The following is a 20,274-nucleotide window of genomic DNA, read 5'->3' as shown; positions in this document are numbered from 1 at the left end:
AGGGGAGGGGAGGGGAGGGGACCCAGTGGACGGGGGCAACAGCTGGGGGACTTAGCTGTGGGAGAGGGCACGAGCAGAGCGGGGTTGCTGCCAGTGGATGGGGCGCACAGGCAGGCAGTGGCGGGCCCGTGCGTTGGATGCTGTCTGCGTGGAACGGCTGCCAGACATGGTGGTCAGGACGTGTGGGGGCTACCCCACACGTGAACCCCATCCCATCCACCCGCCCAACCTACCTCCACGCCCACAGGCTACATCGACGACGTGCACGGCTTCGACTTCGCGGGCAGCTGCGAGAGCGACTGGCGCAGCACCAAGAACACCAACTGCGGCCCGCGGCCCGACCCGCAGGACACACACAGCCACGGCACGCACTGCTCCGGCATCGTGGCGGCGCTTCGAAACATCGGCATTGCGCCGCGTGTCAAGGTCATGTGCCTCAAGGTGCCGTGGGATGCCGTGGGGTGGCGGGGTGGCTTGGGCGGGGCGTCGCCTGAGGGTCGCATGTGTGGGGAGCGTGGGGGAAAGGATAGAGTGCGCGGGGGAAAGGATAGAGTACTTGGGGGCTTGAAGTTATTGCATGGTGTGGGCAAGCAGCCTGCGAACCACGTGTCTGGGGTCGCTGCGTGCGAGGCATGGCTGCCGCGTGTGGCCTCATGCACCAGACCCACCACCCCGTGTTGATGGTTGGTGTTGTGGCCCTGGATGGCAGGTGGCCACCCCCAACGGCGCCTTCTACACCTCCCACATCCTCAAGGTACGCGCGGCGGTGCAGGGGATGTAGAAGCAGGTTTGGGGCCTCGCAATTGTGTGTGCTTGTCAAATGCAGGCGCCAGGCGGCAACATGAACCCCAGCAAACGCTCAGAAACGGACGTTGGCCTTTTAAACTCGGGCACAGCAAACACATGCTTCATACATGCGCACGTCAATGCAGCTCAGACCCGCCTGAGCATGAGGTTCTCCATTTCTCATTGCCACCTTGCATGATCATTTCATAACCTTTGCAACCCGCTCCAAATCCACAAACCCCCGCCACCAGGCCTACGACTACGCGTACAACATGGGCGCGCACATTGCGTCCTGCTCCTTCGGCCCGGCCGAGCCCAACCTGCAGCCCACCCCGCAGGAGGTGGAGGAGATGTGGAACGAGACCAAGTTCTACAAGACGGCGCTGGACCCCATGGTCAAGAAGGGCATGCTGGTGGTGGCGGCGGCGGGTGAGGGGCCGGGCGGGCAAGGGGCGCGTGGCGGGAAGACGGCAAGGCTGGAGGTGGAGGGACGGGAGGGCACAGGGCCGGGCATATGCAAACCGTTGCCCTGCAAATTCGTGTGGTACACACTGAATCCCGTATGCCGCACAGCGAGCTCACGACTCGCGACCTTGAATCGTTTCTTCCTTCCAATCGCAAGGCAATGAGAACACTCCGCTGGAGTCGCTGGACGCGGTCAACTCCACCTACAACCCCTGCTTCATGGCGCGGTACTTCGCCGACAGCATGCTGTGCGTCATGGCCACCAACCCCAACGTGAGGCCGCGGGGCAGGCCCCGGGGGAGGGCGGGAGTGGGGGGGGGGGCGACACACACCAGTGGTGGGGGATGTAGCTATTTTTAGCCATTAGGCCGCAGTCGATCAGTTGGGAGCCGCTTGCTGCGCACGTGAGAGGCACATGACGGCTGGCAGTTGCGTGCACGGTGTGCTGCTGAGTGAAGCCACCGCGGTCGCACGAGCGGCGGCCTCGCCTCCACGCGCCCACACGCCCACGCGTCCACGCGGTACCCGCTGTATGATCCCATCTTGAGTCTCGTTTACGTGTGGCGCATGTGGGGCCCTGACAGGACTCGCGCTGGTTTGAGATCGCGGCCAACAAACCCATCGGCTCCAACTACGGCACTAAGTACGCGGATATCGGCGCGCCGGGTCGGCAGATCTACTCCACCGTGCCCAAGCTGATTGGCAACGGTGCGTGTGCGGCTGCGTGGTGCGGGCCCGGCGGCAGGGGGGAGAGGAGGGCTGGAAGGCAGGAAGGGGGGCCAGCGCGCTTGCCCAAACGCATGCCTGCAGATGCTGTGCTTGGTGTTTCCCTTCTGACACACGGTTCCGCACGCGCGCACACACAATCACAATCACAAGCACACATACGCACGCTCACACGCACACACGCACACACACACACACGACCAATTTTGTTCCGTTTGATTCTTTGTTTAACACACGACCACACACACACACACACAGGCTACGCCACTTACGCGTACAAGACGGGCAGCAGCATGGCCACACCCATGACGGCGGGTGTGGGCGCGCTGGTGCTGTCCGTCCTGGGCGCAGGCACCGGCAACTACTTCCAGGTGGGGCGGGGGGCGGGCGGGCGGGGGCGGGCGGGGTCTTGGGGGGGAGTGGAGGGGTTGGCTGAATGGGTGTAGTTCATTGTAATCGCAGGGAAACCAGGACCCAGAACCACCAGCCACGAGCTGCACAGAGGAGAGGGGCAGGGGGGCAGCGTGCAAGGAAGCGGCGGGTCGCGTGGGAAAGCCATCTGGGTAGGGGGCTTGTGAGTGCAGAGGGAAGCCCGGGAGGCGCGTGTTGCTGGACATCAGAGCCCCGCTGGGGTTTGACAGCAGGCACGGCAGATCAAGAGGCCACACGATCCCTCCACAGCGATTCTCAACCCCTGGATCCAATCCCCGCGAGCACTCAACCCCCCCCCCCCCCACACACACACACATACACACGCACACACACACCAAACCGTCGAACAACCCTCAGGGCCAGGCGGCGCGCAAGATCATCGTGGAGTCTGCGGACCGGCTGGTGGACCTGCCCGTGCGCACCGGCAGCCGCATCAACGCGCAGAGGGCGGTGCAGCAGGCGCGGGCGGCGCTGAGCGGGCTGGGAAGTGAGTGCGGCAGAGGGGGTGGAGATAGTGGGATAGTGGGGTGGGGTGGGTTACACCGTGCCCAGAGATGGGCTGGGGGCCCGGGCTTGGTACGGGTGGCGAGGGTGGGGCGCCATTGCGGGGTGCCTGGTGCTGGTCCGGTGAATACCTAGCGGCGGCAGCAGGAAGCGTCGATACTGCTAGTGCTAGGGATACGGCATCCATGACATCCCCTCTCGCATCCCCCTCTCTCCGCCTCCCAACCCCAATTTCCCTCCCTGACCCCCCTATCCCGCTCCCTCCGCCCCTCCCTCCCCCCAGTCCTCAAGCCGCTGACCACCTTCAGCCTGGGCTCCCAGGCCGCGCTCATGGCCGGCTTCAACGAGACCTACTACGCCGGCAACATCACACTGGAGGACCAGGACTACAGCCTGCTGCGGGTGGCGGACAGCAGCGCGCGGGTGGGAGGAGGGAGGAGGGAGGAGCGAGGAGGGGAGGAGGGAGGAGGGAGGAGGGAGGAGGGAGGAGGGAGGAGGGAGGAGGGAGGAGGGAGGAGGGAGGAGGGAGGAGGGAGGAGGGAGGAGGGAGGAGGGAGGAGGGAGGAGGGAGGAGGGAGGAGGGAGGAGGGGGCGCGGTGGCAGTAGCGGTGTATCGCATCTAAATTGCGTGGAGTTGGTGGTGGTGGGGGGGTCACTGGGAGAAGGTTCGAAGCTGTGTCATGTACGGCCGCTCCCTCTCCGGCTAACCTGGCGCTCCTCCCCCCTGCCCCCACCCTGCACCCCTGGTCCCCCTGCCTCGCCCTTGTCGTCGCCGCCCCGCAGACGGGCGTGTCGCGCTTTGAGGGCTTCAAGTACGGCGCCGGCTACTCGCTGGTGCTGAGGTCGGCGCTCAACCTCAGCCGCAACGGCGTGTACGCAGTCAAGGTGCGTCTGGGGTGTCGGCGGGTGGCGGCGGCTGGATGGGTGGGCGGATGGATGGATGGGTGGATGGCGACTGGTGGTGGTGGAGCGGTGTGGAGGGGGCGGGGTTGAGGAGCGGGGTGGAGGGCGGCAGATGTGGAGGGCGGCAGGGGTGGAGGGCGGCAGGGGCGGCTGCAAGCCGGTAGGACCAGTAGATGCGGCACAGGGGCAGGGGGGGGCGTGTGGGAGGTGGTGCACTGCAGGATGCGACGTTGCGAGTTGCGACTGACATGTCTGAGGTACATCTCCCCCAGCCTGCCTTCTAATACACGACACGCCACGCACCCGCGGTCTCACCCGCTGGACACACGCCGCAGATCTCCACCACCGCATCGCCGTACAACCTGCGCATCGTGATCGGCCAGAACAAGCTCCTGGATTTCAACAAGACCGTGCTGCTGTCGGCGGAGGCAGACGACGGTGAGGGCTCGCGGCTGCGGGCGTTGTCATGGGACGTGTCATGTATGTGCCGCGTGTCAAGTCAGGGCTACGTTCAACGTGCCTGTGAATACGGGCAGCCCCAACATGCCCAGCCCAGCGCCACATCCTGACTCTCTTTCCTCCTGCACACACGCTAACGCACACATGCCCACACGGCCGCAGGCTGGTACGAGATGGAGCTCCGCTACATCGACCCCTCCGCCCCCGTGGACATCACCATTGCCGAGCCGGGCGCCGGCGCCTCCCCCGACGACTTCAAGTACCAGCCCAACTTCTTCTACACCGCCTCGCCCGTGGCGCCCCGCCAGCTCTACTACGCGCCCAACATCGCGCTCTCGTCGGTGTTCCAGGTGCGCGCGTGAAGAGAAATGAGACGCGGTGTCGTCCCGTGGTGTCGTCCTGAGACTGGATTTTATGGGCACTAGTGGGAGAGGAACTTTGGGTGTGTGTGTCTCTCTGTGTAGACGCTAGATAGTCCTGGCGCGGAATGCCTGCACCTGCCCTCCTCCCGGCTGCATGCGCATCGCTTCTCACCACCTCCAACTCATGCCCCCACACCCATCATCCGCCACCCACCACCCACCACCCACCACCCCTCCAGGTGCTGACGCGCCCCAACTCCAGCCGCATCTCCCGCCCCTCCATCCTGGACGGCCCGGCGCCGCTGCTGCAGCTGGACCAGCCCTACAACTACTCCTCCGTCCTCACAGACCTGGCCTACACCGGCGACGCCGCCAGCGGCGGGCCCACGGGTCTGCGGGACGCGCTGTACGCCACGGCACCCGGCCCGGAGGCGGTGCCGCGCAGTGTGGTGGGCATGGTGCACACGCGGCTGCGGCCGCCGGAGGTGGCCATGCGCTTCCGGGTGAGGGGGCCGGCCAATGCCGCGGCTTGCTGGCAGGGGGCGCGGAGGGGGGATGGGGGAAGCCGTTCATGTGGAGAAGGGAGTGGTAGATCACAAGGGGGAGAGCTGTTCGGGCTGAGGGCTTAAGGCAGTGTGCAATGACTGGGAAGCTGCTGGCAAGGCCAACCTAGCCAGCAGCCCCCTTCCCTGGTTGCTCGCAACCTGGCGTTTCCTAACGCCTGCCCCTGATCTCCCTCTCTCTCCCCGCTCTCTCCCCCCCTCCTCACCCGCGCAGCTCACGTGCCAGCTGTGCTCGCTGTACGTCAACAGCCTGCAGGTGCTGGACGTGTTCGACCCGCTGTCAGCCGACTCCGACGACCCGCAGCCCGTCACGCGCGACTCGGGCTGCATGATCTGGTCCTCCGGGTCACCCGGGTCATCCGGGTCATCCGGGTCATCCGGGTCATCCGGGTCATCGGCGTTGTCCACACATGACCTGATCATCCGCTTCGCGCTGCCGGACACCGCCAGCGCCAACGCGCTCCTGTCGCTGACCTGGGTGCCCTGCGCCGCCGGCGCCTCGGCCGTGGGCACCAGCCTCACCACACACGTGGCCAACCCGCTGTTCTGGAGGCCAGACAGCGGCGTCGCGGGTGAGACGGCGCGCGCGCGCGCGTGTGTGTATGTGTATGTGTGTGTGTGTGTGTGTGTGTGTGTGTATGTGTAAGTACCAGCTCAAGCTAAACCAAACGAAGCGAAACTAGCGAAGGGAGATGACGGGGTGGGTGGGTGGGCTCCATGCGTGTGGCTTTTGGGGGTGGGGCCCTCCCGCCCTCGGCCCTTTGGGTTTTGTGCTCTCTCGGGTTCATGTAGGTTGACTTGAGACTGATTTGGCCTTGCATCCCGTCCTCACCTTTCCTGCTGGCCCCTGCTGGACGCTGGCGAGATCCATATGACTCAGTGCACTTCGCCTTCCGTGCCTCCGGCCTACAGGCTACGTGCCTGGCCTGCAGTGCGACGTGTGGCCCGACAACGTGGCCCGCGAGCAGCGCACCTACCCCTACGACACCCAGCCCTGGCTCAAGTTCCGCATGCCCTCCGCGCTGGGCCAGTCCGCCAAGCTGCTGGCGGCGGGCAGCGCCGGCCTGTCCCAGTCCTGGAACAACAACTTCACCAGCACCGGGTGCAGCGCCAAGAACGACGTGCTCAGCAGCGGCTGCAGCACACCCGCCTCCTTCATCCTGAGGGTGAGCGCCACCGCAACAGATGGCGCGTGTGTCCATGTGCGCGTGTGTGTGTGTGTGTGCTGTCTACACGTGCTGCTCCTTTATTCCACCTTTGGAATTCCCAAGCAAACAAACCCCGTCATGCCAGTATATGCCTGGATCCGCCACTGTTGGCAGCGGCCCTCGTACGCACCTCGTTTACGCAGCTGCATGTTCCAGGCTACCCCAATCCCCCACTGCCAGGTCACGAGCCATTTGGCACCCAACCCTTCCTCCACCCCAAACACACAAACACGCACACGCACGCACACACAGGACATCTACCAGAGCCTGCCCTCCACGCCCTCCGCGGTGACGGGCCGGCTGACCCAGAACGTGTACATGCGCTGCTGGACGTTCGTGGACCGCGGCTTCCGCACCGGCGCCATGCAGGCTCGCAGCAGCAGCGGCAACACCATCTACGCCTTCATGGGCAGCCAGGCGGTGAGGCGGTAGCGGCGGGGGGGGGGAGGGGCTGGGCGTTTGGGCACGGTCTTTGGGGGAGGCCGAGAATGCTGGCTTGTAGCCATGCGACTTGGATGCGCAGTGTGCGCTGCTGCCGTCTTACACGCACGCGCACACGAATACACACATACACACACTCTTGCGCTGCCCATCTATCCGCTGCCACCCACCCACCCACCGCTACCCACCCACCGCCGCCCGCCCCCTGCAGATCTTCCGCGCCGAGGCCGCCACCTCCCTGCGCGGCCCCTACAACATGGCGTCCGTGTCCGCCAACGTGACCAGCCTGGCGGGCCACTACCAAGTGCTGGCCATGGGTGAGTACTGCTGGTGCTGGTGGTGGTGATGCTTGTGGTGGTGGTGGTGTGTATAGTTACCAGCCCAAACTACAGCGAACCCAATGTAACAGAGCGAGGATGAGAGCGTGGGGGTGTGTAGATACCAGCCCAAGCTGAACCTGGGGTTGGTGAGGGGCACGGAGCGCAGGAGAGGGAGAGATGGGAGAGCAGCAAAGCAGGGGGAGAGGGAGGGAAAAGGGAAGCGGCGAGGAAGGGACCGAGGGGGGGGCGGCAGACGGTTGACCTTGGCTGTATCTGGCTTGCATACGCAGGCTACACCCTCCACGCTGAGCTGCTGCTCCCCACCAATACCAACACCACAAAACACACACACACACATACACACACAAACACACACACTCTCTCTCCCACACACGTACACACCCCAGAGTGGCGCAACCTGGGCATTGGCGCGCTGGTGGGCATCCTGGACGGCGCCAACAGCAGCTTCAACCTCAATCTGGACGTGCGGCGCACGCGGCTGCCCATCCCGGTGGTGCGGGCCAGGTGCGGGGGCCGGGCGGCGGCGGCAGGGCGGGGCGGGGCTGTGGGCTGTGGGGCTGTGGGCTGTGGGCTGGGGCTGTGGGGTACGCTGTGGGATGGGGCTGTGGGGGCTGGTGGGTAATGGTTGGTGTGTGGGAGGTGGTGGTGCGGGTGGACGGGCTGGGGTGGGGGCACCTGCGTGTCGGCAGGGGGGCCCAGGACTCGCGCTGCCGCACGATACCGCACCCACCCTTGCGTCCACGCCCACCACACGGACCTGGCTCTGCAGGGCGCCGGTCAGCGTGCTGCTGGCGTCAGGCAGCGCCGCCGCCGCCACGACCAGCCCCAGCCCCAGCCCAAGCCCAAGCCCGGCTGCAAGCACCACCAACAGCACCAGCCCCGCCCCCGCCTCCAACTCGACCGCTGCCTCCAACACCACAAGCCCAAGCCCAAGCACTGCACTGGCGAACGGCACAAGCCCCAGCCCGCTGCCGCCAAGTCCAGCGCCGCCCTCTCCAGACCCGCCCAGCCCGGCCCCGAGCCCCCTGTCCCCCAGCCCGGCGCCGCCCAGCCCAGCGCCACCCAGCCCGGCTCCTCCTAGCCCCGCACCCAGCCCCGCACCGCCCAGCCCCGCACCGCCCAGCCCAGCGCCGCCCAGCCCACCGCCTAGTCCCCTGCCCCCCAGCCCGCCGCCTAGTCCCCGGCCCCCCAGTCCTGCGCCCCCCCACCCGCCGCCCAGCCCCGCACCTCCCAGCCCGCCGCCTAGCCCCGCACCGCCCAGCCCTGCGCCCCCCAACCCGCCGCCTAGCCCAGCGCCGCCCAGCCCGCCGCCTAGCCCCCTGCCCCCCAGCCCAGCGCCTAGCCCCCTGCCCCCCAGTCCTGCGCCCCCCAACCCGCCGCCTAGTCCCCAGCCTCCCAGCCCGCCACCTAGTCCTCTGCCCCCCAGTCCTGCGCCCCCCAGCCCAGCGCCTAGCCCAGCGCCCCCCAGCCCGCCACCTAGTCCTCTGCCCCCCAGTCCTGCGCCCCCAAGCCCAGCGCCTAGCCCGGCGCCGCCCAGCCCTCTACCCCCCAGCCCTCGACCCCCTAGCCCTCGACCCCCCAGCCCCCCGCCTAGCCCTCTACCACCCAGCCCCGCGCCCCCCAGCCCCGCGCCCCCCAGCCCCGCGCCCCCCAGCCCCGCGCCCCCCAGCCCCGCGCCCCCCAGCCCCGCGCCCCCCAGCCCCGCGCCCCCCAGCCCCGCGCCCCCCGGCCCTGCTGCTGGCGGTCGGCGGCTGGCCCAGGCTCGCAGTGCCGGCTACACCCCCACCGCCCTGGGCAGCTCGTCCTGGTCCCTGAGCCAGGTGCGCTGTGGGGCGGCACTGCACACACACGCTTCCGCGGCCGTAATTCTGCATCGCATCGGTCGCATGCACGCTCCTGTGCGTCTTGTTTTCCATTGTGCTCTTTGACACGCTTACACACCTGCACACACTTTCTCGTTCCTCCTTGTGCTTTCCTAGCGCATAATCCGTTTCCCTTTCACGCACACATGCACATCCCTTTTGCTCCTTAATACACGCGCATGCACACGCACACATGCGCAGGTGGGCCCGGCCGGCCTCATCCGCGCGGCGTTCTACGCGCCCTCGCCCGACAGCCCGCAGGAGTCGCTGCCGGGGCTGAGCGGCATGCTGCTCAACAACCTCACCGGCATCAACGTGAGGGCGTGGGGGGTCGGGGGGAGGGGCGGACGGTTGGGGGAAGGAGGGGCAGCGGGGCCTGGCAGGGACAGGGTGGGGGAAAGTGCGCGGTGCGGCGGCATCCGTCAGCGCGCGTGCATTCGTCTGTCACCCTCCCTGTACACCATCGGGGCCAGCGGGATTGCTACGCACGGGCTGACGGGCGTACGACTGGACTCTGCCATCGCCCCCGCGTCACCCCCGCCTCGTTTTGCCCCTCCACAGATCTCCCGTGTCGTCTCCGCCGCCGCCGGCCTGTCCGGCAAGCTGACCGGCCCCGCCGACGTGGCCGCGGGGCCGCACTACGTGCGCACCGAGGGCTTCCTGCTCAGCCCCACCGCCGCCGCCACCGCCGACGACGGCTCCGCCATCACCACAGGCGACCAGCCGCTGCAGTCGGTGACGCTGCGCGTGCGCGATGGTGACGGCCAGGTGGGTGGAAGTCCAGGGATGTACCCGTACCTCCCTCCCACTCCACTGGCACCTCTGCCTGCACCGTGCACCCGCCACTCCCGCCACCTTCCCCCCGCTGCCACCTACCCCCATCGCCCCCCCCATCGGCACGCGCGCCCCTACGCAAGCTGTCTACCCCGCTACACTTCTCTGTAACACCTCTGCACCCCCCCTCCGCCCGTTGTAGCTTGGTTTGGTTCAGTTTGGGCTGGAATTTACAACCACCTCCCCCGCCGCCCGCCGCCCGCCCCTAGGTCGTGTCCATCATCATGGGCGACGTCACGGTGCGCAACGGCGTGGAGTTCCCCGCCCGCACCGTCACGGAGACGGCCACGGAGCTGATGCTGCCGCCCGGGTACGTGCCGGTGGCGGTCACGCTCAAGGCGGGGGCCACCGCCGCCGCCACCCTGGACGTGGCGATTGTGGACGTCAACAGCGGGGAAGCGGCGGACGTGGATGAGTCCATGTGGTTCGCCATGAAGGAAACCAGCAGCTAGGTGAGGCCAGGCTGCAGTTGACAGGCCGCAGTTGACAGGCCGCACGTGAGGGAGGCCGCGGCTGAAAGGCCGCTAGGCGCGTGGAGAGGTGGGAAGGACGGGTGGATTGCAGTTGACCCCCGACTGCGCTGCTAGGGGAGTTGGGGTATTAGGTCCGCAACATCCGGCGCCCAGCTTGCGCCGGAGACGGCAGCTGCCGGAGACGACTGCAGCTCAGGAAATGTGTTGGCGAAGGCTTCATATGGATTTTTAAGGCTATGGCGAGAAGGGAGGGGCTAGCATTTTCCGGCGTTGGCTGCACTGCTTACGGTGAGGGACAGAAGCGCAGCAGCCGCCTGATTTGCAAACGCACGCTGATTCGTGCTGAGAGGTGCAATAACGGACTCGGGCTGTGCAAACAGCCCGTCACACTTGGCAGAGGTAGAATTGTGGATTCGTGGAGCTGTCTATCGCGGGGCCTGTGGATTGGCTGGGTTGGGTCGCATTGAGTTGCAGGTGTATGTGTGTGTCTGTGTGCATGTGCATGTGGGTGCGCGTACGTGTTGAGTGTGCGTGCGCGTGTGAGCAGACAGCAATGTCTCAGGTGTTATCGCAGCCAAATGGAAGCACAAGGTCTCTGACATTACTAAATTAACAGGGAGTCTGCTTACACTATGCGAGCGTATTTATGCGGGGGAGGTTGTCGTAAGGGTGGCATCGGGTGGCATACAGTGCCCTCCACGGGTGCGACATGCCCCCAACACTGTGCAGACAGAGAGGTAGGCGGTACCCCGCCTCCCAAGTCGGTTGTTCGGCATTGAAGTGTGTGCCGCGCCTTCTTCGCAGCGCTATTTAGCAGGTCATTTGTTACCACGGATGGTATGCGGAATGCAAGTGCTTACGCGTGCTGTGCGCGTGCTTGCACCCGGAGTGGGAGAGCGTGTAAACGACACACTGTAGCAGATGTGCAGATGCAGCACGCTGGCTCCCGCACAAGCATGCAAACCTGGGCTGGGCTGCAGGGCGTCACGCCCAGCCGAGGGACAGTACACGCGACCTTGGCGCACGCCGGATGTCCGCAGGCCACTTCGTCGCAGGCGCGAGTAGCCGAAGGGCGCCGCTAGCAGGATTGGCGTCAACCTGCGTCAACCGTCGGGGAAACCGCCAAATCGGCTCGGCAGCAGAGCATAGACCCCGCATAAGAGCTGAGGATATGGGGCATCAGATAACACGGACAGGGCAGGCCTTGAGCTGCGACTTGCGGGAACATGGCGAAGTGTGGTCCGCTAGCTAGCGCTATTGCGAACTTGCATCACAGGCTAAACGCTAGCCCAAACGTGACTTCAACCATCAGGTAATACATTGCACATGTAACAAACGCAATCGTGGGAGCGTTTCATACGGTCAGCGTAGTTCCCGCCAACCCCCCGACGGTGCTTTGTCCCACGCCAGCGGTGTACAGTATCCAAACAGTATGACACGGGAAAATAGACACACTGATAACTGGGTGCGGCTCGCTGGCGACATCATTCGCAAACTTGCCAAGCGCATGCACCCAAACGATGTCGCTGGGGCGCTGCAGTTCATCAACAAGGAGACAAAAGCGAGCCTGGGTGGCATCTACAAAAGCATTCGCGTGGTCAGTCGACAGCTGGAGCTGCCCCACGGCCTAGGCGAGGTCACGACGGCAGACAACTCCTTCCCAGGCTACGCCTTCTCCACCTACTGGGACCGCCCGGAGCCATGGCGCGCGTTGTCGCGGCCGCGGCGACTGTGGCTGCTGCGCCTGGCCGCCTCCAGCCACCACGCCGCCAGCCTGGAGGTCGCTCTGGCGCATGCCGGTGTGGGACTGGAGGGCGCGGTGATGGAGTCGGCCGCGGCGGCGGGCGACCTGGCGGCGTGCCGGCGGCTGCTGGAGGAGGGGTGCGACTGCGGTGGGGCGCTGCTGGTGGCTGCGGCATGCGACCATCTGCACATCCTGCAGTGGGTCTGGCAGGACGCGTATGAGCAGCTGCCGAGGCTGCCTGGTGTGTTTCGTTGGTGCTGGAGCGATCTGGCAAACGCCGCGCTCACCGGCAGCGGCGACAGCGGCCGGGTGCTGAGCTGGCTGCAGACCCACTGGCCGACGCCACCGCCACCGCCGCGGAGCTGCACGGCGGAGCAGCTGCCTGCAGCGGCCTTGCCAGGAGGGGAGGAAGAGGAGTTGGAGGAGGAGGAGGAGGAGGAGGAGGAGGAGGAGGAGGAGGAGGAGGAGGAGGAGGAGGAGGAGGAGCAGGAAGTGGATGAGGAGCGGGAGCAGGAGCACTGGGAGCAGCAGCAGCAGAGCGGTGATGAGGTGGACATGGCGGACGCGGGTGCCGAGTCCTCCGTGGCAGCCATGGACGGTCAGGCGGCGGCGGGTGCTGCTGCGGATGTTGACGCACAACAGCACGTAGCAGCAGGGGACTGCTGGGCTGATGTCGTGCTAGTGCGACCCGCAGCGAAGGACGAGGTCGCAATGGCTGCTGGCGCCGAGGGCGCGGGAGCTGAGCAGGGACCGGCGGTGTGCCCACGCGGTGCCACAATGGTGCTTGCGGCGCCGGCCGAGACGACCGCGCAGGCGGCACACTTACCAGCAGCGCCGCCCCTTGCTGCCGCACCGCCAGCAGCCACCATCACCACCACAGCAGACGCAGACACAGCGGTGGCCACATCGCTGTCGCCTGTGCTGGCGCCCGTGCCGCCGCCTGACGCATACGTGCCCCGCCACGACAAGCTGCCGGCCGTGTTCCAGGCACTGGCCCGCGGCGGCCACAGCGACGCACTGCTCCGGCTGCTGGACCGGCGCACCGCCGCCTACCTGATTAGCGTGTCCGAGGGCCACCGCTGGCCCCCCCTCACCGACACCCTGTGCCACGTGGCGCTGGGCTGCTGTCCGCTGGAGACGCTGCAGGCCGTGCATGGTCAGTGGGTCGCACGCTGCGGCGCCGCGCCGCCCCTCACGCGGCATCGCGTGCTCGCGCACGCCATCGGCAGCACTGTGGAGTGGCAGGCCAAAGCCGACTTCCTCCTGTCGCACCTGCTGCAGCAGCAGCAGCAGCAGCAGCAGCAGCAGCAGCAGTGGGAGCCCCAGGCCCAGCCCGGGCCCGAGCCCGAGGAGACGGTGCGTGCTGAGGTGCGCGGCGTGGCGGCGGCTGTGCAGGTGGAGCCGGAGCTGCAGGCGGTGTGGGCGGCGGCGGCGGGGCAGGCCGACTACCTGGACCGGTGGCGCTACCTCGCGGCAGGGGGCCTGCAGGATGGCACCTGGCAAGCGCGGGCCGCACAGGCGGCGGCCGCCGCCGGCAATGCGGCGGCGCTGGGGGAGCTGCTGGAAGAGTGGGATGCCATGGCGGCGGCGGCGGCGGCGGCGGCTGGTGCGTCTGCGGGCCTGCGGGGTAATGGGCACACGTTGCGGTGGGCAGGAGGAGGATTGGGCTGGGCAGCAGCCGGCTGGGCACGTTGCGTCGCGGAGCGAAAGGGTAGCTTACTGGGTAGCTTGCTGGAGCCTGCGCAAGCGGGGCGGTGAGCGGTTGAAATGGGGAGTGCGCGTTGCATGAGGGGCGGCAGCGTGCCTTGCGCGGCAAAGTCATTCCGTTGCAATTTCTGTTGCCTGTGCTTCGCATCGGCCCCTCTACCTTCAGTCACAATGCGTCTGCCCGCCCGCCAGCAGGTGGCAACATGGGCGCAGGACCACACCTGGCGTGGACACCGCCACCGCCCGACACACTCACCGACACGGCCGCAGCCGGCGGGCACGTGGCAGTGCTGCAGCTGCTGCGGCAGCGGCATGATCCCACCCTGCTGCGTGCGCAGCACCTGCTCTTAGCGGCAAGCAACAAGCACATTGAGGCTGTGCGGTACCTGGCGGCGGAGGCGGTGGCGGTGGCGCAGGAGCAGGCGGTGGCCGGGGTTGCGGGGGCCCCTGGCATTGGCAACAATGGCGCCTCTGAGGCCACGGATGCGCACTCAAGTTTTGCGTTTCGCGAGGTGGCGGCGGCAGGCGCGGATCTGCCGTTGCTGCGGCTGCTGCACGAGCGGTGCGGCGCTGACATCGACCTGGACGCGGTGGCGACAGGCGGCAGCGTGGAGGCGTTGCAGTGGGCGGTCGAGACGCTGCCGGCGCAGACCGTGGTGAGATGTGTGCAGATCGCAACCGTCAAACGCCTGTCGCCTGCCTGTTTGATGTGCAGTGGTCTTGATGACCGCCCGCCCCGGCCTTGGGGTAAGTCGAGGCCCTGATGCATGCGCCCCTGCTGCCGCGCCCCGCAGCTCGCCGCCCTCAACCCCAGTCGGGTGTGGAGTGTCGCAGCAAGCGGCAACCTGGCGGCGGCGGACTGGCTGATTTACCAGCGGGGGCTCATCATAACCGGGTCAGAAGACGTCGGTGGGACGGTGGCGGCAGCGAAGGCGGCAGGAGCCACTGGCGGGAGCGGAGCAGCGGCCGCCAACAAAGGAGGCAGCAGGGCGGTGCTGATGCTGATGCTTCCGGAGGAGGGGGAGCTGCTGCAGTGGTTCGTGGGCGGAGGCGTCTTCAATCGAGTCCTGAGCCGCGTTCGGATGTGGGTGGCGCGCCAGGCGCGGTTTATAGCTGTTGCTGGGGCCGCTGGTGCAGCCACTCGGGTAGGCAGCAGCAGTAGCAGCTGGGGCCGGTTGATGCTGGAGGATTGGGCGCGGCTGTTGGATTTGGTGCAGCCGCCGGGGGCTGTGGTGGCGCTGCCGCCGCAGCAGTTACTGTGGCTGCGGCGGCAGCGGCAGGCGGCGGCTGACCGGCTGCTGCTGCCGGTTGGGGAGGAGGAGGGGAAAACGCGTTGAGGCGGTGGCGGGGGTGGCGGCTGCGGTGGTAGCTAGCAGCGCTCGCTGCAGCCGGGTTTGGCACGGCGCGCCGACTGCATGTGGGAGTGCAGGTGCGGGTGTGGTGGGTGCCAATGGCACAGCGGTGTAGGGGGGGGAGTCAACCAGAGGGCCGTGGGCCAGCCGGCAGGTGTGCTGCTGCGGAGTGGTGCGCTGTGCATGGGGCAGCCGGCGTTGGCCGGGCGTGGAAGGGCAGGCAGTAGCAGCAGCAGCAGCAGCAGTAGCGGTGCATACAGGTGCATGCACGTGGGCCAGAGTTGCAGTGGGCGCTGCAAGGGCGGGGCAGCGGAGGTGATGTGGTTGCTCGCGGCGCGGCAGAGGCCAGGAGGAGGCAGACGGAAGTGACCATGCCCAAAAGTGATTCCATGCTGGGCGGGGGGACACCGGGTGCGGCATATGTGTGCTGCTGCGCGCGGGGACCCGTGCGTGGGGTGCGTGGCGGCCAGCGCGGTGCCAGACACTGCTGACATGCCACAAAAGGTTGGCAGCACGTTGGTACAGCTGAAGCAGATAGAGCCCTGCTGACGTATACGTACTCTCGTTCGCTGGCCTGACCCCGTCAGGCCCCAGTCAGGCATGAGGCACAGCATCATGTAAGTTCCGCTAATTGCTGACCGCTGCCTGACCGCCTGGCTCGGGGTGCAGAAATCAGGAACACAAGCAGGTGGTCTTCACTCAGCTGCACGCACAGGTGTTACAGCTGTATTTTAGCTCAATGTCACCGGTTCGCTGCCCCCTGACGTGACAAAGACACGCACCATGCCTGCCGCGCATCCCCAACAACCCTTTACTCGCTGAGTCGCTGCAGCTCGTGCATATCGTGGTGTGAGGCCCTGCGCTCCCGCCAGCCTCTTTGCTTGCTACGTGTCACGCATTACGGTCTAACACCACCCCAAGATCGCGCCGCCTTTTAGCTGTGGGACCCAGCCACGCTATCGCCGCCATTCAGTTGATGACCCCGGTACCAAAAGTGTTGCGCCCCAACGTTAGCACTGCAGCAGCCGGACACACCACCCGCTGACCCGCCCATGCACCGCGCACGCCATTACAGTCGAACTTTACTGCTGAAACCCAACTGCCATTGCAAGCAGCACCCAATCCTGCACTCCTGCACGACCGTGTTGTAATACGATCCCTGTGAAGGCAGGGGCCACTGCGGCCGTGCGCGGTTCCTACAACTAATAATGAGCCACTTGTACTTATAACCTAAACACGAAACAGGCGGCGGCGCTGACCGTAACGTATTGCGCACAAGCAGTGGCGCCTGCAAGCGTACGCACTGCGGCAAACCGCCGCTGCCGCGCATCACGACACCCGCCACCCTCCATCCATCACACCTGCCCTCCATCGGTTGCCATCTATCTACTGCGCGCCGGCGGTGACCTTGATGCGGCGCGGCTGCGGCTTCTCGGGCGCCTGCCGCCGCGGCAGCGTCACCCTCAGCACACCGCGCTCCAGCGCCGCCGCCACGCCGTCCGCCTCCACATCCCCAGGCAGTTGCCAGGAGCCCCGGAACGTCCACACCGCGCAATTGCCCTTACTGCCGGCTTCAACCCCGGCTGCTGCCGCCCCAGGGGCTGCGGCGGCGGCGGCGTCAGCCTCGTCGGCAGCCGCGGATGCAGTGGCTGGGGCGGAGGCGGGCTGCTGCTGGGTGCCGGTCGCGGCAGAGGCGGTGGCGGCGGGCCCAGCGGAGGCGGCGGTTGCAGGCGCCGGCGGGATCGGCGGGCTGGCGCCGTCGCGGCGGGCTCCGGAGATGGTGAGCAGTCCCTCCTCCGCATCCAGCTCGATGTGCAGGTCCGATTCGGCCACACCTGTGCGTATGGCAAAGGTTGCGAGCAGCACTTCATGCCAGCAGGTGGCGAGGTCCATAGGTGGCGAGGGGTGGCGCACCGACACACGCGGTTTGCCACGTCACCCTACCTCCCACCGCATGCCAGTGCATGCACTTCACAACCCAAAGTAGCCGTCCATAGCCCCAGCATCCCAGCTGCCCCCAAAGAGACAGTGCTTACCTATCCCTTCCGGGCCACGCGCTACCGCACACATCCCGCACAACCTCCTTCCCTCCCGCACCCAAGCCCGCACCTGGCATGTCCGCCTGGAGCTCGTAGCGGTCCTCAAAGGCGCGGAACTGGGTCGGGCGCGTTACCGACACCGACTTGGAGGTCGCGGAGCGGAAAGGCGAGTCGCTGAAGAGCGGCGAGTTGCGCGCCAGCGGCGAGTCGCCAAAGACGTTGGCCAGCTCAGCGGTGAGGTGGCGGTCCATCTGAAGCAGCTCATCCATGGCTCGTGAAAGGCTGCCCAGGCTGGACGGCTGGAGGAAGGGGGCCAGGGACCTGTATCTTGGCGAGCAGCCACGGAACGGGCCGAGGACCAGGTCGCCAGCGGAGCGCGAGGATAGGTTGCGCACGGTGCCCATCGCCATGGTCGGCAGCTCGGCTGCAGTGTTCGCAGCGGCCGCGCGAGCTAGGAGCTGGGAGGCAGACCTCCGAAGTGCGTGGTTGAACGACATCGCGGTATCGCTGTAGAATTGAAGCTCGGTGCTCGGGTTGGTTGGTTGGCAACCACTTGCAAAAGTGGCAGCTATTCGGCAAAGCAAACTCGCACGTTAAAAGTACGCCAGTGCGCTGTGGAGGAGCACATATTATATGCCGCGGCCCGGCTGAAGCTGCACAACGCGAGTCGCGGTTCTGGAAGGATCCAGTTCTCCCTATTCATCCGACAGCAGCGCCCTCGCGGGTTGGAACAACATCCTGCATAAACAAGAACCAAATATTCTAATCGCCTTAACTCGAAAACGCGGTATCCTCACGTCAGCCAGCCGCAGGCGCGCGCCCTCGGTCCGTATCCCTTCAGCTTCAGGCGCCCTACTACTCCAACTACTCCATGTGCTCGTCCTCCAATGCTGCACCCTGCGCCTGCCCCCTCGCCGCCTCCTGCTTTTCCCGTTCCCTCCGCTCCGCTGCGTAAACGGAGAAGGGTCCGAAGTCGCGGCGTGCGGCGTGGTCCACCCCCCAGGCCGGCGGCAGGTACTGCGGCCGCACCGCCTCCACGAAGCAGGCCCGGAACCTGGCGGCCCGGCGGGATGCGGGGGAGAGGGGTTATAGATACCAGCCCATACTAAGTCGAACACAATTCAGAAGAACAAGGAGGAAAGCGTTGATTGTGGGGGGTTGCAAAGGTGGTACAGGCGGGGGAGTGGGTAAGGGCATGGGGTAAGGGCGTGGGCGGTTTATCAAGCAGGACGCGCGAGGCGTGTGTGCATAGGCCCTAAATTGCCCCAACACGCGCCCCCGCCCCACCCCCGGCAACACACGCACATGCACACACACACGCATACGCACGCGCACACACCTGCCCCTACATCTCCTCGCCCAACCCCAGCCCCCCCCCTCACCTCTTGATGAGCCCCAGCAGTTCCTCCTCGCCGCCCCGCGCCATGGCCAGCCGCACCACCCGCTCCCCGTGCCACATGTGCCCGCTGTCCAGCCACCGGTCCGCAGGCGTGCTGCTACTGCCGGCGCCCGTGGCGCTGCTACTGCCGGCGGCGGCTGCAGCTGCAGGGTTTCCGGCAGTGGCTGTAGCAGCGGCGGCTGCGCCGCCGTCCGCGGCTCCCGCCGGGTCGGTGCCTGAAGAGGGCTGCTGCTGCTGCTTGAGGTAGCGCTTGCGGGCGCGGCGGCCCAGGCCTGCGGTTGTCATGATGATGCATTGAAGATGCACAGCCGCACATACAATAAAATACAAAACAGAGGTGAGATGAGTCTCGCCAAATCCGCGTACAGCTTTCACACATTGACCACACGCCGGAAGCTCCTCCCGAAAAGGAAGCGGCACCGGCACCCGCCCACCCTGAACCCACCACCTCCCCACCGCCACCCCCACCCCTAGCCGCCGCACCTCCCAGCAGCGCCGCCTGTAGGTCCCCCGGCCGCAGCCCCGGCGCCTCCCCGGGGGCGGTGGGGTCGCGACCCAGAGCCAGTTTGATGGTGTCCTCCAGCTGCCTGTGCGTACGTGGTCATTTGAATTGGCGTTTCCCTTGGGCGCAACTTTCATGTGTAACGAACACAACACAATACAACACAGTACAACACAACACAACACAACAGGCACGTGCACGTGCGCCCCCATCTCGTTGGGTTCGGGCACATAAGCCCCACCTGACACGGGCCGGCGGCATGCTTGCGCCGTTCTTCTGCAGCGCCAGAGCCGCCCGCCGCGCCGCCGAGGGGTGGATGCCGCCCGGCAGGCCGCCCTCGCCCTCGCCCTCGCCCTCGGGATCACCACTGGCGCCACCCGCCCCGGACCCGTCACCATCGTCGTCGACGTCGTCTGCCGCGGCGCCGCCGCCGCCAGCGCGCGCGGCCTCGGCATCTGCCGCCGCCGCGGCGTCTGTGCCTGCATTGCCGCCTGCAGCGGCGGCACCAGCGGCGCCTGCAGCACTAGCAGCATCTACGGCGGCGGCTATGCCGCCATGGCGGCTGGCACCGGCACCGCCAGTAGTGGCTGCTGCTGAGGATGGCGGCAGGGGTGTGCGGGGCGGCAGCAGCGGCACTCCGTAGTCAGCCGCGATCTGCCGCTTCAGCCGCTCAGCCGCCTGAGGCGCGGGGGGCCGGGTGGGTGGGTGGGGTTGGCAACCGGCCATTGTGTTGGTTGCCACGAGTCTTGGTAATGCAATGCAAGTATGCAACAGCACCCATTACGTCACTAAAGCATCGCACTCCCAGTGGCCCGCCACGCCTCACACCCCACACATTGATACATACCACAGCACAGCACACCACACCTCCCCCTCCCCCTCCCCCTCCCCCTCCGCCTCCCCTCCCTGCCTCTCACACCCTCCACGCCCTCCCCCTCCCCTCCCACCCTCTGCGCCGCCTCGTGGCAGTCTATGCACAGCAGCACCACGTCGTGGCTGCGGTGGCTCTTGAGCGCCGGCGGCATGGCGCGCCGGTAGGCGGCGGGCAGCACCCGGTAGCGCAGGTAGTGGGAGGCGCAGCCGCAGCCCACACAGCGGTTGGCCTTGGACTGGGTGTAGAAGTCGTCGGCGCCTGGGGGATGTGTGGGGGAGGGGTGTGGGGGAGGGGTGTG

The 20,274-nt window shown here is 66.8% G+C and overlaps 4 protein-coding genes across 5 annotated transcripts in view; 2 read left to right on the top strand and 2 right to left on the bottom strand.

Annotated features, from left to right (window-relative positions):
• CHLRE_03g145827v5 (uncharacterized protein) overlaps window positions 1-11,275 on the top strand; it is a 15,363-nt gene extending 4,088 nt beyond the window's left edge. The window contains exons 6-27 of the mRNA XM_043060432.1: window positions 248-441; window positions 710-754; window positions 1,038-1,215; window positions 1,409-1,524; window positions 1,836-1,959; window positions 2,236-2,348; window positions 2,767-2,896; window positions 3,197-3,336; window positions 3,697-3,798; window positions 4,152-4,254; window positions 4,438-4,625; window positions 4,877-5,140; window positions 5,415-5,772; window positions 6,113-6,366; window positions 6,661-6,828; window positions 7,061-7,166; window positions 7,577-7,694; window positions 7,960-8,334; window positions 8,890-9,010; window positions 9,254-9,367; window positions 9,614-9,820; window positions 10,096-11,275. Of these exons, the coding sequence (XP_042925561.1) occupies window positions 248-441; window positions 710-754; window positions 1,038-1,215; window positions 1,409-1,524; window positions 1,836-1,959; window positions 2,236-2,348; window positions 2,767-2,896; window positions 3,197-3,336; window positions 3,697-3,798; window positions 4,152-4,254; window positions 4,438-4,625; window positions 4,877-5,140; window positions 5,415-5,772; window positions 6,113-6,366; window positions 6,661-6,828; window positions 7,061-7,166; window positions 7,577-7,694; window positions 7,960-8,334; window positions 8,890-9,010; window positions 9,254-9,367; window positions 9,614-9,820; window positions 10,096-10,338 (3,761 nt within the window). The 3' untranslated portion in view covers window positions 10,339-11,275. The remainder of the gene's footprint in view (window positions 1-247; window positions 442-709; window positions 755-1,037; window positions 1,216-1,408; window positions 1,525-1,835; window positions 1,960-2,235; window positions 2,349-2,766; window positions 2,897-3,196; window positions 3,337-3,696; window positions 3,799-4,151; window positions 4,255-4,437; window positions 4,626-4,876; window positions 5,141-5,414; window positions 5,773-6,112; window positions 6,367-6,660; window positions 6,829-7,060; window positions 7,167-7,576; window positions 7,695-7,959; window positions 8,335-8,889; window positions 9,011-9,253; window positions 9,368-9,613; window positions 9,821-10,095) is intronic.
• A 247-nt stretch (window positions 11,276-11,522) lies between these two features.
• Window positions 11,523-15,795, top strand: CHLRE_03g145807v5 (uncharacterized protein). Its single transcript, XM_043060431.1, has 3 exons — window positions 11,523-13,709; window positions 14,006-14,466; window positions 14,605-15,795. Exons 1-3 carry the CDS (start codon window positions 11,867-11,869, stop codon window positions 15,145-15,147), a joined length of 2,847 nt encoding a protein of 948 aa, XP_042925560.1. The 5' UTR covers window positions 11,523-11,866; the 3' UTR covers window positions 15,148-15,795.
• A 73-nt stretch (window positions 15,796-15,868) lies between these two features.
• Window positions 15,869-17,783, bottom strand: CHLRE_03g145787v5 (uncharacterized protein). Its single transcript, XM_001695665.2, has 2 exons — window positions 17,272-17,783; window positions 15,869-16,997 (listed from the first exon to the last, which is right to left on the bottom strand). Exons 1-2 carry the CDS (start codon window positions 17,696-17,698, stop codon window positions 16,549-16,551), a joined length of 876 nt encoding a protein of 291 aa, XP_001695717.1. The 5' UTR covers window positions 17,699-17,783; the 3' UTR covers window positions 15,869-16,548.
• A 47-nt stretch (window positions 17,784-17,830) lies between these two features.
• CHLRE_03g145767v5 (uncharacterized protein) overlaps window positions 17,831-20,274 on the bottom strand; it is a 7,832-nt gene continuing 5,388 nt past the window's right edge. For both annotated transcript variants that reach the window (XM_043060429.1, XM_043060430.1), the window contains exons 10-14: window positions 20,050-20,234; window positions 19,344-19,780; window positions 19,084-19,187; window positions 18,584-18,872; window positions 17,831-18,255 (exon numbers count right to left, since the gene is read on the bottom strand). In XM_043060429.1, coding sequence (XP_042925559.1) covers window positions 18,066-18,255; window positions 18,584-18,872; window positions 19,084-19,187; window positions 19,344-19,780; window positions 20,050-20,234 — 1,205 coding nt within the window. In that variant the 3' untranslated portion in view covers window positions 17,831-18,065. The remainder of the gene's footprint in view (window positions 18,256-18,583; window positions 18,873-19,083; window positions 19,188-19,343; window positions 19,781-20,049; window positions 20,235-20,274) is intronic.

This window comes from Chlamydomonas reinhardtii, chromosome 3 (assembly GCF_000002595.2).
Source record: "Chlamydomonas reinhardtii strain CC-503 cw92 mt+ chromosome 3, whole genome shotgun sequence".
In the NCBI taxonomy this organism is placed as follows: Eukaryota; Viridiplantae; Chlorophyta; class Chlorophyceae; order Chlamydomonadales; family Chlamydomonadaceae; genus Chlamydomonas; species Chlamydomonas reinhardtii.
The sequence above is the reverse complement of the archived record's forward strand: the minus strand, read 5'-3'. Positions and strand labels throughout refer to the sequence as shown.